The following is a 16,958-nucleotide window of genomic DNA, read 5'->3' as shown; positions in this document are numbered from 1 at the left end:
GGGGATCGCTGTGCTTCCATGACCTGAGCGTCCATTTCCTTCCCTGGCTTGGGAAGGTTTTCAGCAATTATTCCCTCAAAGAGACTTAAAATCCCTTTGTCTCCCTCTTCTCCTTCTGGTACCTCTGTTATGTAAATATTGTTCTGTTCATATTGGTTACACAGCTCTCTTATTATTCTTTCATTCCTAGAGACTGCTCCCTCCATGCCCCTGATCTCTCTCTTCCCCTCAGCCTGACATCAGGTAATAAGAAATCTCCTCACACTACTCCACCTGGCCTCACAGACTGGTTACACCTCCTCACATTCTCTGAATGCTTCATCAAGGAGAAAAAACAATCTGGCTGCTGTAGTAACCCTGTCAAGTGCAAATGTTCAACTTCTTGGTTTGTATTCCTACAAAAGACTGTGGTGTTATCAGATCTCTGGTAGTAGGAGTGACTGATAACCCCAACAAAATTCAGTAGCTTGCTTACCAAGTAAAATTTCTTGGGACTATGTGGTTAAATCTGTCTGGCAATGTTCAATCCCTCTGGCAGCCATAAGGGAAAAATAAAAAACAAACTGCTTTCTCTCACAAAGTAAAGAACACTATATTTCTGATACTGAAATCACTACTGCATGCTAGACTTATAACTTCTGCCAAAATTTGGCATGTTCATTTTATCATAAAAATTGTTGTTCCACTGTTTTCTGGTCCCACCATACTTTTTAATGAGAAATCTACATTATGGTTAAATTTGAAAAATACAGAAATAACATTAAAGCAATAATCTCCATTGCCTCTAAACTGAACTCTCCAAAATAAGTAGTATTTAAAATATCGTGGTTGTAGTTTAAAAAATGGTGGATTTGGAGCACTAATTGGTGGTGTTTGGCCAGAGAACCAAAGATTTCCCAAGTCTCATTCTTATAATAACCTAGGTTCCCTGATGGGTGTGGGTGTTCCTGAGCAAGATATGTACACAAAGGAAACTGGTGGTGTATATAATCACAGTTTGTTATTGGTAGAACTTGTGCCACAGTAAACTGGACCACCAAAAGGTCTTAGAGGCTTTTCTTTCTGTTTAAGCACAAAACAACATTTGCTAAACTTTCCCAAATCAGTCTGATGGTGCAAGTCCTATGAGGAGAGGGCCAGACAGAAGGCAGATGGAGTGTGGATTCTGGGTTCAAAGTTCCCCTTGACACCAGCCATGGTGGCAGTTTTGATGCTCAGGTGGAAAAAGGACAGTAATAGCTACACCTCTTTGATGTTCTAATATACTGTGTCCTCAAGCATTAGAAAAAAAAGTTCAGTATCTATCCTAGTATGTGATGAATGAGAAGAGTGTTCTTCCAATGGGTATTGTGTTAAGCAAGAGAGATAGCAGAGAATTTCCCTTTTTCTACATGACTATTTCCCTTTGATTTTTGGATGTCCTTCCAAATAATAATAAGAGAGATACATTAGGTAAATCCTTCAAAAGGCCATTTTTCTTCCCATTGTCATTCCTCCTATGTTTTATTCTGGGCCAGGAAATAGGCAACTTAAGTGGCCAAGGAATGCCATTTTACTATTATTGCACAGTCTTCTAAAGCATATGAGAACATGGCATACATTCAGTTATTATAAGGGCTACACTATCTTAAGAGGTTACCAGTACTTTCCCTTTATGAATTATAAAGTGTTGCATTATATATATATATATATATATATATATGTATATATTCATTTATTTATTTATGTACAAAATACATATAATGGTATGTATTCTACATGGTAACTTTTTTTATCATTAAATTTCCTTTAGACAAATAAAAATATTGAAAATTAGCAATCCAATAAAGAAATTTCCCTCCACTAATTTCCTCATCAAAATAGATGAGGTGGCTATCAACATGAAAATTGAATTGTGAAAACAACTCCTCTCTGGTTTTTAGAAATCTTCTCTGGTTCCAACCAGTCATAGGTCTTCAGAAGCTGTTACTTTTATTTCTTGGGCTTATTTCTTTCTGCCAACACCTCCAAAGATGGATTTAAGAACCTTCCTGTACACCATGTTTCTGAAGTTCCTAAAAGTCAAGTACACCCATGAAACTATCCAAGCAACAGCTCCATATCTATAAAATTTAGAACCAGTGAGACTGCTGCAAACAAAAAGGCCAGGCTTACATTTTTTGTAGCAATTAATCATAGTTGGAAAGAAAGAGTAAACACCCAAACAGAGGAGAACAAAGGGTCTTGAACTCAAATTTGCTGAAATACTAGGCAGTTCTTTCAATCTATGAGGACTTAAAGTCTATGAGGATTGAATATAAATAGATTAGCTGAAGGTAAATAAAGTTTAAATTAGATTTAAAAGATTGATAATTTCTAGTGTAGTCTTTAAATGTGAAATACTGTTTGGTGTATATAATTGGCACCTAACATGTTGGTGGTCGGAGTTACACATTCCCACTACATTTTCACTAAGCAGTTCCACTTTCTGGAATGTATCCTCTATTAATGCTTAACTCTATTTCTCCAGTAGCCTTGGAAAAGGTGAATAGCAGGCAGAAAACGCCAAACCCAGTAAACAGAAGAGAACGCTGGGAAGGGAAAGACTACTAAAATTGATAAAACTGGCAGGAGGGAAGAAAAGGGAGTCTTGCTACTGAATTCGTAGACATGAGGAAACAATAAATGAGTATCATAAAGACATATATGCCAACCAAAGAAAAAATTTAGAGGAAATGGATTTATTCCAGTAATGATTTTGGGGGTGTTGGATTCTCCCAGAGGAGGACGCCGCCCCAAATCACTCACGAAAGGCGTCTCTTGATGCAATAAGCAAGAGGAATTTATTCAGGAACCAGCTAGCTGGGGTCCAAGTTAGCCGGACGCAGCGGGTCTCAACAAGGACCCTGAGCAGCTAAAGCCAGAGGTTTTTATAGCATTTTCTAAGAGGACAGTATTGTTCTACAAGCACGTACACATGATTCATCGGCTGGCGTCACATCTTGGGGGGTTCAGTGAGATAAGATTACTCTCAGAATGCTAGGGTGGGTTTCAGCAAGATAAGCTTGGTATGCATGATTAACTGACCAAGGTTAGCTGACTAAAGGTCACTACAATTAACACTGGCTGACTAACTTGTTTTTCAAGGTTCTAATAATTTTCCTCCTTCTAGGTTAGAGGGTGGTGTCTAAGCCTTTTAAGATGGCTGTGCTTATGCTAACTTTTGATTCTTCAGATCCTACAGGGGCTGTGGGGAGGGGTGGGGGGGGATGCAGATGGACGAGTCCTACAAGCCTTACATTTTTTAGACCAGAATTCAAAAATCTCCTCACAGTGAAAGCTAAGGACCAAAAATGTTCATTAGAGGAAATGACTCAAAACCAAGTAAATTCTAAGAGAACGAAAAGATTATACCTTTCTCCAACTTATTTTATGACTTCAACACCTGTGTATTGAAGCCAAAAACCCAAAAAAGGCAATGTGAGAAGCAGAAATTACAGGCTTGTCTTATTCTGAATATAGCTGCAATATTTCTTAAAATATGGAATCCAGCCATACGTTTAAAAATACATCATGACAAAACTGGTCTTATACTGGGGACAATGGTTGATTATCATTAGAAAATAAATTAACCTAATTCATCACATTAACAGCTTAAAGGATAGTCTTAATAACTTAAGTCATAGTCAGTAAAACACAGAAAAGGTATTTGACAAAATTTCAGCATTAAGTTATGATTCTTGAAAACCTCTGCACATAATAGGAATAAAAGAGAAGCACCCAGATAAGCTAAGGGTGGCTTCCAAAACAAAAACAGACAGAAGCCTTCAGCAAACATTATATTTGATGATTAAATACTGACATCACCACCACCCCCACCCTGCTTCCCAACGAGGAACCACCAGCTAGCAAGCAAATAGGCCTACTGTGACAACTTCTCATCACAACTATTGTGATGGAGATCTTAGTCAGTGAGGAAAGGCAAGAGAAAGAAAAGGTATGAGATGTGAAGATGAAAATGAAAACCATAATTATTTACATGCATGAAAGACAAACCACGAAAATTATCAGGAGAATTTAGTTTATTTGGAACATACAAAAATGAAAAAGTGGGCTTTTCAGAGAAAGTGGGCTAAACTGAGGGTTCAAAACACAAAGGTATTTGTGGATAAAATTGTAACATTTCCAGAATATCTCGCCTGGCTTTGGTGCATTTGCATATCCTCAGGGGTAGAGATAAGTTCATCTCCATGTCAACTGGCATTTGCCTGGGCAACTGAGGGCATGTCTGAACCTGAGAGGCCAAAAGAAGGGGCTTGCTTGCTTGCTTCCTCTGGAGCAGGGGAGAGAGAGGGTGCTGGACTGCACTTTGAAGCAATAAACAGGATTTAAACTTTATTTCTCCCTTTGACTGATTTTGGTTTTTTAGAGGTACTTTTAACCAGGATTTCCAATCCTGGGACTTACAGTATTACAAACATAAATGTTCAACTACTACAGCATATAATTCCATCCCTTGGAAGGTAAGTAGGGGGAAGTAATATGGTCCCTATGGTCCCCACTTCTGCCATAACCAAAATCATTTCAGTGAGGATTAAACAACTAAACATGAAGTGAAACAAAAATTATTTTAGTTGGTATTATATAGCAGGGTATTTTCATAATTTAAAAAAATAAGGCAAAAAAGACAAATTCTTAATGAAGAGACAGATCAATTTGACGACATCAAGAATCTTTGTTCATCAAAACACAGAATGAAGAGTAAAAAGACGTCATGGTTTCGGCGATGTATTTTCAGTCAGCATAATCAACTGGTACCCAAGTTATGTAATGTATGCTTGCAAAAGAAGAAGAAAAAGGCAGACAGACCTATGGGAAAATCACCACGGAATTGGGTGGCAGTTGGGGTGGGGATGTGTACTTTATAAAAAAAAATTCAAGTGGCAAACATGTAACAGTGCTCAAATTCATTACCAATAAGGGATTTTAAAAGTGAAGGCCCATGAGGGAACATTACAGATTGAAAAAGAAGGAGGAGGAACAGGAAGAGGAGGGCAAGAGGGAGAGGAAGAGAGGGAAGCAGAAGCAGAATTATTATGAAGTGGGAGTGGGGGATGAAGTAGAAGGTTATGACCTGGTAAAGCTTTGGAGCGATTGGCTAAAGGACAAATACTACCTTAACGTCTTCATCTGTGTGGAGATTACACAGGTGTGTGCATATAATCATTTGTCATATTTTACACATAGGTTCTGTGCATTTTACTTTATGCATGTGACACATTTTCACCCCACGCCCCGCCCCCACCTCCATGAATGTTGTGGCAGAGTGTATGTTATTGAGATTCCAAGATTTTGTTTCGAGAGAAAGGTGTGGACAGTACCCTTTACTACGGCCAAGGACAACCCTGTGGAGACATAACCCATGACGCTAAGCTTTACGATGATGTGAGCTCAGAGAACACTCTCCAGGAACCAACCTGTAATTGAAAGTGAAAGCTAAATTCCTTTGTTTGTATTATTTGGGTACTCTGGAAGGCTGTAGTCCACGCCACAACTATTGAAATCTGCTTATCTCACCGTTTATCTCACAGCCCACAGCTTGCTTTTTTCCTTCCATTCCTCCGAGCTCTCCAACAAAGTCCTCCTCTGCCCTGGCCTTGGGGGTCTTCTCCGCCCACCTCCCTTCCCTCCGGCTTCGTCCTTGAGGAAGGAGAAGAGGGAGGAGGGGCAGGAGGAGCGGGAGGATCATGACCACTGAGGGCGGGGGAAGTCCCCGCAAGCCCGCAGGGAAAGGAGGAAGGGAGGAAGGGGGCCAAAGACAGAACTTTTTTCAGCAAATGGTATAAGGGGAATTTGGGGATCTTACAGTGTTTAAAAACGTTATTGCATCATTAATCACCATTTTCCTTTACACAGACCAGAACTCCTACCCACCCCCACCATCTACACCCTGCTTCCTGTTTACAGAGAAATGTTCAGAAACAATAAATTTTTTATCACACTTCAGAATTTATTCCTTAAAACATCAGATTTCCAGGAGAGTTTAAAAGAGGGAAGGAAGGAAAGAAGGAAGGAGAGAGAAAGAGAAAGAATGAGAGAGAGAGAGAGAGAGAGAGAAGGGAAGGGAGGAGGGAGGGAGGGAGGAAGGCAGGAAGGAAGTAAAGATGAAAGAAGGAAGGAAGGGTGAAGGAAGGGAAATTTTGATTGTTCCAACATAGTACTTGTAGAGGTCTGAGCCGCAGCCGAGGTCAGACGCCAGCCCTTCTAAGATGGCGCTCACATCCGGTAATGGCACATCCCACGAATCCCCTCTGCCAGGTAGGAGAATCCCCCTCCCAGACCTTATATGTAGTTCCGTGCTCGTGCACACTGAGTGATTTCCACCCTGTCGCCAATAGAGTTAAAGGTCACGCATGCTCTCCCCTTTGATTGGTCTAGGAAACATATATAACGGTAGTTAGTAGTAGGAAGAGGGAGAAGCCAGCAGAAGAGAGGCCAGCAGAACCAGAAGCTAGCGAGCCAGCCTGCAGAGAGGAGAGGAATAAGCTAGAGAGAAACTAAGAGCTCTAACTCATAGTTGCCTGCGTGCAAGTTGCAATCTTTCTGTAACACCGCCTGTGAGAAGAAATTAAAGCTGATTGAAACCAAACCAGGTCTCCTGTGATCGTGTCGACTCGACCCATGGGAAGCGGGCGCGATAGTACTGTTATCCTCTTATACTCAACATGTTGAAAGAGCATCTCAGAGTAAGGAAACTCAAAATTGAGTAAGTCAAGCTTATCTTTAAAACATAAAGTGGGGCAGCAGACACTGAGCTAAGAAGTAGGGACATAGACAACCTTCAAAAGCATCACAATCTTGAAGGAGAGATAAACAAAAACTCAAAATATGAGGAGAGAACTAATCAAAATTCCTGAGGAGATTACCTATGGTCTGGGTTTTGAAGGAAAAGCAGGTGTTAGACCTTTGTGTCTGAGTATTTTTGTTTTTGTTGGGGGTAGGTGGGAAATAATAGGAAAGGAAGAGAAAGAGAAGCTTTCTCAGGTGGAAATTGTTAAGCTAGAGGAAGGAAAAACAAGGACATGCAAACAGAACAGAGAGATGCCATAGGGGGAGAACAGACAAGACCCCAAGGTCCGTGCCTTATATGGAAAGGGGACAGCTCTTCCTGAATTCCATCCTTCTGATGTGCCAACTAAGACCCCGATGTCAGCCTCCTCCCTCTTGGAAGGAAAAAAGTTTCTAGTTGTCTATTATGTCACATTTAGCCAATCATACCTCCCCACACCCCCCTAAGATAGCTTGCCCACTCCTCCCACTCCTAATCCCTTATAAGCCCCCACCTCCCTGACCAGATGTAACTTCCCTGGCCTGTAATACCCAGGCCACGGAACATCAGCCAGGAGTGGCATTCAAATAAACTACCTGGCCCTTTGTTGCCTCTCTTTGCCTGCTTATTTTGGCTAAAATTTATCTTACATTTGATGCCGAAACCCGGGAAGGAGTGTGAGCTCAGGGCCCCGGCCAGCCACTGGTGGCCCTGCCCCCTCCTTCCCCAACCCAGGACCTCAGCCTGCTCTCCACTACATGGACTATTTTCCAGTGAATCCCTCAGTTTCCCCAGGTCTGTTTCCCTCCCTAACTCCATTTCACCTGGTTCATTAGAAATCATACGTATGTCCAGGTGGCCAACCCTCTGTAGGCATCCAGCCTGCCCCTGGCCCTGCAGTATGGGAGACATCCCTACCCCAGGCCCCAGGACGTCTGCAGGCATCCAGCCCACCCCTGGTCCTGCGGTGGGGGAGACATCTCTCACCCAGGCTCCTAGGATGTCTCCCCTGACTTGGTGCGCTTGGGATGCTCGGAGCTCCTCTCAGCGGGATTAGTTGGGAGGGTGACACAGACATGGGGAACCAGCCCTCAAAAGCAGAGGCTCAGACCCCACTGCTGTGTCTCATTTCTAATTAGGTTACTCCATATTTATCCCGGGAAGTTCACAAATAGAAGTTAGTCTTTCTTTGCTCTGAGGCCAGGCCTCAGTATCCCTTGGACAATCAATCTCGCTGGCCCCCTGAGGGAACTTTCAATTTTAGCCTCTGTAGGACCCCAACCTCCCTGAGAAATAAGTTAGCCTAAGAGTAGCCATCTTGAAGCCCAAAAAGCCATTCTGATATATGACTCAGAGGGAACAACTGAAACCAGGTAACTCCTCTGGAAAAACAAGTTAATCAATCATGACTGCTGGCAGCGCTAACCTTTCGGTTAGTTAAGCATAAAAGCTGACCCTACCTTGCTACACCCCCAGGACGTGGCACTAACCCAGAAATCGTAGGTTTGAAAAATTACTGCCTTTGTAGTATTGTTATCTTGCTATGTAGTATTGTTATCTTGTTACTACAACATAATCTGTAACCATGGTAATTCTCTAGGGCTGAATGCCTCAGAAAATCCTATATAACCACTTAGTTGTAAGTACTCAGGGTCCTCGTTGAGACCCGCTGCGACGGGCAGACTTGGACCCCAACTAGTTGGCTTCTGAATAAATTCCTCTTGCTTGTTGCATCAAGAAACGTCTTTGGTGAGTGATTTGGGGCGGCGCCTTCCTCAGGGGAATCCAACATTTGGGGGCTCGTCCGGGATCATGCGCTCACCCCGCTTCACTCCCGAAGTCGCTCTTGGAGGAAGAGGTAAGATTAGTAGCGCCTTGAGTTGTCTGTGTTCTGTCTTCTGTTTTTCAGTGAGACCGGTCAGAATTCTGAAAAGGGGTACCCACTGTCTGGCAGCTGTCCCGATCCCGTAAAGGGGTCGAGACTGCGGTCGGTAGATGTACTAGGAGCACCGCAGGCTGCAACCCTGGGGGACGCCTCGGGGAGGTTGGGAGGCCAGGGACGCCTGGTAGCCTCCCGTCTGTTTTTCTGGCAAGGTGAATCTGATGAGATAGGGTTGATTTTCAGGCGCCAGGAATATCAACCCTCTGATTCCTTTCGGTTTCTGTTTGAAAATCTGAGAAAAAACAAAAAGCGGCCGCTGTGTGTCTAATCTGTGTGTGTCTCTGTTTTTTGTGTCTTTCATGTGCCTAATAATTGTTATACTGACAATGGGACAGACTCAGACAACCCCCTAAGTGTGTAAATGAATATATCTTTCTACCTCCGGATGGTATTAATGAAATTGATTTAAAGACAAGCGCTTGTGAAAATTGAGTGTTCTAAAACTTCCAGAAAACCTGATAAAAAAGTGTTAAGCATTAATGCTAATTTGAGTTTGCCTGAGGCGGGCATGTCCTGGTAGTTGTCGGCTGCCTGAGTTTACCTAGAGTCATTTGAGTCATGTTATCTGCTAAATCTTTTAAGAATAGAATGCTTAGAAGCTTGGCTTTGTCTAGTGTTCAGTGGGGGTCTTGTGAGTAGGCTAGCGTAGTTGTTGCAGGTAGGTGAGCTGGATAAGTGTGGCAAGTGAACACCTTTTTAATTGTGTGTTGCAGTGTGTATGCCTACCTGCAGCCTGAGAATCTTTGTAGTAACTTAAAGCCTTAGAGTTTTGTTAAGTTGAGAAGATGTGCTCTGTGTTTGCTGGGAGATTGTGCTGTGAAGCTCATGGTTGCAGAAATTGTAGAATGTGTTCGTAAGTTTGTCAGTCTAGGAAATGTTGGTTTGACAGTTTGCAGTGTCCTGCTTCTCAGTGTTCACTGGAGCTTGAAGTTTCTAATAGTTTTGAGTTCTGGTTAGAACTGCTTAAAGTGATAGAGAGGGCATTTCTCTATGTTGAAAGATCACAGCAGTTTCTCATGCTTAAAGTCTCAGTGAGTTGCCATGAAATCGTAATGTTAAAGGGACTAAAAGCTAAAGTTTGTTAACAACTGTATAACCTTTATTTGCCTTTGAAATATTTTGTTATTAAAAATGATTGCATGGCCTGAAAAATTGAATTCCTAAGCAGAATAGTAACAAAGCTTTTTTCAGCTGATTAAATGCACTTAGTTAACAAACCAAAATTTATTAAACTGTAGAATCTGGACAAGATTATGTTTCTCCCAGAAAAACAGGTTTCACTGTAAAGGTTTAGATAGACGAACGTGTGACCACTTTTGAGAAAAGTTGTAATAGATTTTTTGAGAACCACCAGGTCTTCTTGTTTAATTTATATGCTGTATGTTTAAAAAAAAAAAAACATGGGGGACTCTCCATATTTTTTAATGCAAATAATCTTAGAGCTTTTAATAGAATTTGCATAGCAGCTTATATCTACTATTAAAGAGTAAAACATTCTTGAAGCTTTCAGGGAAGACCTGTAAACTTAAGCACTTTCTCTGCTTTTTTGTATCTGGTCTTAGACACTTATGCTGAGTTATGTTCTTATTATTTTCACTGTTTGTAAGCTATTGATTGTAAGCCAAAGGTCATCATTTCTCAGTCCCTAAATGAAGAAGTAAAATGCCTGACCTCTTTCATCTCAAATCATATTTCTGGTCATATCTGAATATCTGTGTGAAAGAAAGAGACATTTAAATTTGAGATTCTGCTTAAACTTTTAAGTTGAATTTGACTATAGCCATATTCATTCTTTGTATGTATCTCTAACAGGTCTTTTGTATGCCTGGTGATATTATACTCTGCCTTGAGTTTAGACAGTTCTTTCAGCTAAATATGAATTCTTATTGTAGCTTTTTTCCCCTCCTGAAGATGAAAGCAGAAGAATCTACCATCTGCTACCATTCTCTCAAGAATGCTTAGTAACCTAAAATTAGTTTGACTTTCTGTATGTTGTCTTTAAAAATTGACAGCAGCAATCTCCCCTGCTGCCCCACTTTTTAAGATATCTTGTTTACTGTGCTGAGTATATAGACAATAAATGTGTAATGATAGTTCTAAAAAAATTAAATGCAAAAAGGTGCTTTTACCTCTAGTTAACTCTGATATTTTCCAGAGGGCCCCTGGAACATGTCAGAAGAATTTTTTCTCACTAGAGAAAGTATTTGACTAATTTGGCTTATTTATCTGATATATATATATTTATTTACCAGGAAAGCACTGTCAAAGAGAATGATGCTAAACTTTGTTACTAAATGTTTTGTATTACAGAAATATCAGAATTTCCTTATGTCAACTGTTTTACAGTAAGCTCTCATCAGATCTTTAACCATTGTCATTTGTAAGTCTTTTGTCATTTATAGTATTATCCCTAAACTGGTAAAGAACTAGATTTCAGCAGAACAGGTATTAGTTACATAAGATTATATAAACTAAAGAAAATGATTTTGTGTCTTTTTGTTTCAAATGTTGCTGGTAAAATGTTTTAACCTTGTTCTCTTAAACTGACAACAGTTTAGTAAATGACTATCTTTATGAGCAGAATTGAAACATCCTTCTCTCTACTTGATCCCTCCAGAGTTTAAAAACTTTCAGTGACTGTTTTTATATTCCATGGCAGTATGTTTATTTGCACGAGTTCAATAAGAATCTGCTTTCCTTGTGAGAAGACTACTTAAGAACACTGGTTATACTACCAGGGCTTTGACTGGAATGTCGTACCTGAGAGACATGTGCATAGACTCAGATGTGAACAACTTTAAAGAACTAAGATTGACTTTATAAAGCCAACAAAGCCCCTTGGAAGAACTGGCCTAGTACCTTGCTTACAGAGTTCCCAGCAGCCTTACCAGGTGAGTAAAGAAGGTCACTTCCTGGCAGGTGCAGAGACCTCGAGAAGAGAAGAATTCATCCAAATCTACAGGTACTGCAGGTAAAGCCTGATGGCAAGTCTGGCTTGGCTGTCTGGCCTCAAGAGGCCTTTAAAAGTTCAATCTGAAATTCCTTACAAAAAGTTCCAGCAAAGCATATTTAAAAGAGCCTGTGTAATCAATTGCTCTTCTTGCTGCACCTGTGCAAATAATCAAGCCAGCTGTTAATTATTTTCTTAACCTAGTTACTTCTAGTAAAAATGAGAGTGATTTTAGAGAGAAGTATCGTTTCAATAATGTAGCCTCCTTCCAGAATAAAAAATCCAACTCCAGATGTTGCTACATAACCTAATAACACAATTTGTTTTATCTTGCCTAGAAGCCACAAAACTGCAAATAGTAATAAAAATGAAACCCAGAATAGAAGCGCCAGCCTTCTGAAGCCCTCTCAACTGACCAGTGATGGAGACCTAGCTGCACCCTTTACTGCGCCCCCTTCTCAGCACGAAGCAGCCAGAGCGGTCATCGCCCCTTTTCCCTAGCAGCAGCTAGAGTCTCTATCTGTAGAAGAAAGAATGAGACCATACCCATAGCCTTCCCTGGTAAAAACAGGTATTTAATCCCTCCTCCCAAGAGATGGTGGGCTTGTAACACTGGAGTGACCCCATGTGTCTCTACTTCTGCCTTCAACTCCTCCCGTGATTTCTGTATCATGGTCCAGTTAGTACCCAGACTAATGTATCATGATGACTTATCATTCGTGGCAGAATTAGAACCTAAACTAAGGTATAAAAGAGAGCCAGTCTCACTCACTCTAGCTGTATTACTAAGAGTAGGAGTCGCAGCCGGAGTAGGACCAGGGGCAGCTGCAATTATACAAGAAAACCAACATTATGAAGGACTAAGAATAGCTATCGATGAAGATTTGAGAACTATAGAACAGTCTATTTCTAAACTTGAAGAGTCCCTAACCTCCCTCTCTGAAGTAGTGCTGCAAAATAGACGAGGGTTAGATTTACTATTTCTAAAAGAAGGTGGATTATGTGCAGCTCTAAAAGAAGAATGTTGCTTCTATGCAGACCATACTGGAGTAGTAAGAGACTCAATGTCTAAACTGAGAGAAAGATTAGATCAGCGAAAGCGAGAACGAGAAGCTAACCAGAGCCTGTTTGAATCCTGGTTCTCTAGATCCCCATGGCTTACAACTCTAATATCCACCTTGGCAGGACCCCTGCTTATTTTTATATTGCTCCTCACCTTAAGTCCCTGCATTTTAAATCGAGTAATAACCTTTATTAGAGAAAGAGTAAGTGCTGTGCAGGTGCTAATGCTGAGACAACAGTATCATACCCTCACACATCAAGAAGACACCAACATTCCATGATTAGAATGTTCAGAAAAAGAAGTGGGGAATGTAGGACCCCAACCTCCCTGAGAAATAAGTTAGCCTAAGAGTAGCCATCTTGAAGCCCAAAAAGCCATTCTGATATATGACTCAGAGGGAACAACTGAAACCAGGTAACTCCTCTGGAAAAACAAGTTAATCAATCATGACTGCTGGCAGCGCTAACCTTTCGGTTAGTTAAGCATAAAAGCTGACCCTACCTTGCTACACCCCCAGGACGTGGCACTAACCCAGAAATCGTAGGTTTGAAAAATTACTGCCTTTGTAGTATTGTTATCTTGCTATGTAGTATTGTTATCTTGTTACTACAACATAATCTGTAACCATGGTAATTCTCTAGGGCTGAATGCCTCAGAAAATCCTATATAACCACTTAGTTGTAAGTACTCAGGGTCCTCGTTGAGACCCGCTGCGACGGGCAGACTTGGACCCCAACTAGTTGGCTTCTGAATAAATTCCTCTTGCTTGTTGCATCAAGAAACGTCTTTGGTGAGTGATTTGGGGCGGCGCCTTCCTCAGGGGAATCCAACATTTGGGGGCTCGTCCGGGATCATGCGCTCACCCCGCTTCACTCCCGAAGTCGCTCTTGGAGGAAGAGGTAAGATTAGTAGCGCCTTGAGTTGTCTGTGTTCTGTCTTCTGTTTTTCAGTGAGACCGGTCAGAATTCTGAAAAGGGGTACCCACTGTCTGGCAGCTGTCCCGATCCCGTAAAGGGGTCGAGACTGCGGTCGGTAGATGTACTAGGAGCACCGCAGGCTGCAACCCTGGGGGACGCCTCGGGGAGGTTGGGAGGCCAGGGACGCCTGGTAGCCTCCCGTCTGTTTTTCTGGCAAGGTGAATCTGATGAGATAGGGTTGATTTTCAGGCGCCAGGAATATCAACCCTCTGATTCCTTTCGGTTTCTGTTTGAAAATCTGAGAAAAAACAAAAAGCGGCCGCTGTGTGTCTAATCTGTGTGTGTCTCTGTTTTTTGTGTCTTTCATGTGCCTAATAATTGTTATACTGACAATGGGACAGACTCAGACAACCCCCTAAGTGTGTAAATGAATATATCTTTCTACCTCCGGATGGTATTAATGAAATTGATTTAAAGACAAGCGCTTGTGAAAATTGAGTGTTCTAAAACTTCCAGAAAACCTGATAAAAAAGTGTTAAGCATTAATGCTAATTTGAGTTTGCCTGAGGCGGGCATGTCCTGGTAGTTGTCGGCTGCCTGAGTTTACCTAGAGTCATTTGAGTCATGTTATCTGCTAAATCTTTTAAGAATAGAATGCTTAGAAGCTTGGCTTTGTCTAGTGTTCAGTGGGGGTCTTGTGAGTAGGCTAGCGTAGTTGTTGCAGGTAGGTGAGCTGGATAAGTGTGGCAAGTGAACACCTTTTTAATTGTGTGTTGCAGTGTGTATGCCTACCTGCAGCCTGAGAATCTTTGTAGTAACTTAAAGCCTTAGAGTTTTGTTAAGTTGAGAAGATGTGCTCTGTGTTTGCTGGGAGATTGTGCTGTGAAGCTCATGGTTGCAGAAATTGTAGAATGTGTTCGTAAGTTTGTCAGTCTAGGAAATGTTGGTTTGACAGTTTGCAGTGTCCTGCTTCTCAGTGTTCACTGGAGCTTGAAGTTTCTAATAGTTTTGAGTTCTGGTTAGAACTGCTTAAAGTGATAGAGAGGGCATTTCTCTATGTTGAAAGATCACAGCAGTTTCTCATGCTTAAAGTCTCAGTGAGTTGCCATGAAATCGTAATGTTAAAGGGACTAAAAGCTAAAGTTTGTTAACAACTGTATAACCTTTATTTGCCTTTGAAATATTTTGTTATTAAAAATGATTGCATGGCCTGAAAAATTGAATTCCTAAGCAGAATAGTAACAAAGCTTTTTTCAGCTGATTAAATGCACTTAGTTAACAAACCAAAATTTATTAAACTGTAGAATCTGGACAAGATTATGTTTCTCCCAGAAAAACAGGTTTCACTGTAAAGGTTTAGATAGACGAACGTGTGACCACTTTTGAGAAAAGTTGTAATAGATTTTTTGAGAACCACCAGGTCTTCTTGTTTAATTTATATGCTGTATGTTTAAAAAAAAAAAAACATGGGGGACTCTCCATATTTTTTAATGCAAATAATCTTAGAGCTTTTAATAGAATTTGCATAGCAGCTTATATCTACTATTAAAGAGTAAAACATTCTTGAAGCTTTCAGGGAAGACCTGTAAACTTAAGCACTTTCTCTGCTTTTTTGTATCTGGTCTTAGACACTTATGCTGAGTTATGTTCTTATTATTTTCACTGTTTGTAAGCTATTGATTGTAAGCCAAAGGTCATCATTTCTCAGTCCCTAAATGAAGAAGTAAAATGCCTGACCTCTTTCATCTCAAATCATATTTCTGGTCATATCTGAATATCTGTGTGAAAGAAAGAGACATTTAAATTTGAGATTCTGCTTAAACTTTTAAGTTGAATTTGACTATAGCCATATTCATTCTTTGTATGTATCTCTAACAGGTCTTTTGTATGCCTGGTGATATTATACTCTGCCTTGAGTTTAGACAGTTCTTTCAGCTAAATATGAATTCTTATTGTAGCTTTTTTCCCCTCCTGAAGATGAAAGCAGAAGAATCTACCATCTGCTACCATTCTCTCAAGAATGCTTAGTAACCTAAAATTAGTTTGACTTTCTGTATGTTGTCTTTAAAAATTGACAGCAGCAATCTCCCCTGCTGCCCCACTTTTTAAGATATCTTGTTTACTGTGCTGAGTATATAGACAATAAATGTGTAATGATAGTTCTAAAAAAATTAAATGCAAAAAGGTGCTTTTACCTCTAGTTAACTCTGATATTTTCCAGAGGGCCCCTGGAACATGTCAGAAGAATTTTTTCTCACTAGAGAAAGTATTTGACTAATTTGGCTTATTTATCTGATATATATATATTTATTTACCAGGAAAGCACTGTCAAAGAGAATGATGCTAAACTTTGTTACTAAATGTTTTGTATTACAGAAATATCAGAATTTCCTTATGTCAACTGTTTTACAGTAAGCTCTCATCAGATCTTTAACCATTGTCATTTGTAAGTCTTTTGTCATTTATAGTATTATCCCTAAACTGGTAAAGAACTAGATTTCAGCAGAACAGGTATTAGTTACATAAGATTATATAAACTAAAGAAAATGATTTTGTGTCTTTTTGTTTCAAATGTTGCTGGTAAAATGTTTTAACCTTGTTCTCTTAAACTGACAACAGTTTAGTAAATGACTATCTTTATGAGCAGAATTGAAACATCCTTCTCTCTACTTGATCCCTCCAGAGTTTAAAAACTTTCAGTGACTGTTTTTATATTCCATGGCAGTATGTTTATTTGCACGAGTTCAATAAGAATCTGCTTTCCTTGTGAGAAGACTACTTAAGAACACTGGTTATACTACCAGGGCTTTGACTGGAATGTCGTACCTGAGAGACATGTGCATAGACTCAGATGTGAACAACTTTAAAGAACTAAGATTGACTTTATAAAGCCAACAAAGCCCCTTGGAAGAACTGGCCTAGTACCTTGCTTACAGAGTTCCCAGCAGCCTTACCAGGTGAGTAAAGAAGGTCACTTCCTGGCAGGTGCAGAGACCTCGAGAAGAGAAGAATTCATCCAAATCTACAGGTACTGCAGGTAAAGCCTGATGGCAAGTCTGGCTTGGCTGTCTGGCCTCAAGAGGCCTTTAAAAGTTCAATCTGAAATTCCTTACAAAAAGTTCCAGCAAAGCATATTTAAAAGAGCCTGTGTAATCAATTGCTCTTCTTGCTGCACCTGTGCAAATAATCAAGCCAGCTGTTAATTATTTTCTTAACCTAGTTACTTCTAGTAAAAATGAGAGTGATTTTAGAGAGAAGTATCGTTTCAATAATGTAGC

The 16,958-nt window shown here is 40.4% G+C and overlaps 1 protein-coding gene across 8 annotated transcripts in view; it reads left to right on the top strand.

The window, feature by feature from the left end:
• Positions 1-16,958, top strand: part of LOC118969586 (histone H2B type 2-F) — a 106,454-nt gene that overhangs the window by 56,422 nt on the left and 33,074 nt on the right. The window contains exons 1-2 of one of the 8 annotated variants that reach the window (XR_012130334.1): positions 7,869-8,307; positions 12,039-13,662. The exons of 1 other annotated variant lie outside the window; for it this stretch is intronic. Coding sequence is in view for 2 of the 7 variants with exons in the window: in XM_073234548.1 (XP_073090649.1) it covers positions 191-431 (241 nt within the window). In the remaining 5 variants the exon portion in view is untranslated. 6 more of the 8 variants (XR_012130337.1, XM_073234550.1, XM_073234548.1 and 3 more) reach the window with 6 other exon arrangements.

Source organism: Manis javanica, chromosome 4 (assembly GCF_040802235.1).
Source record: "Manis javanica isolate MJ-LG chromosome 4, MJ_LKY, whole genome shotgun sequence".
NCBI classification, from domain to species: domain Eukaryota; kingdom Metazoa; phylum Chordata; class Mammalia; order Pholidota; family Manidae; genus Manis; species Manis javanica.
Note: the sequence above shows the minus strand (reverse complement) of the source record. Positions and strands in the feature narration are given on the sequence as shown.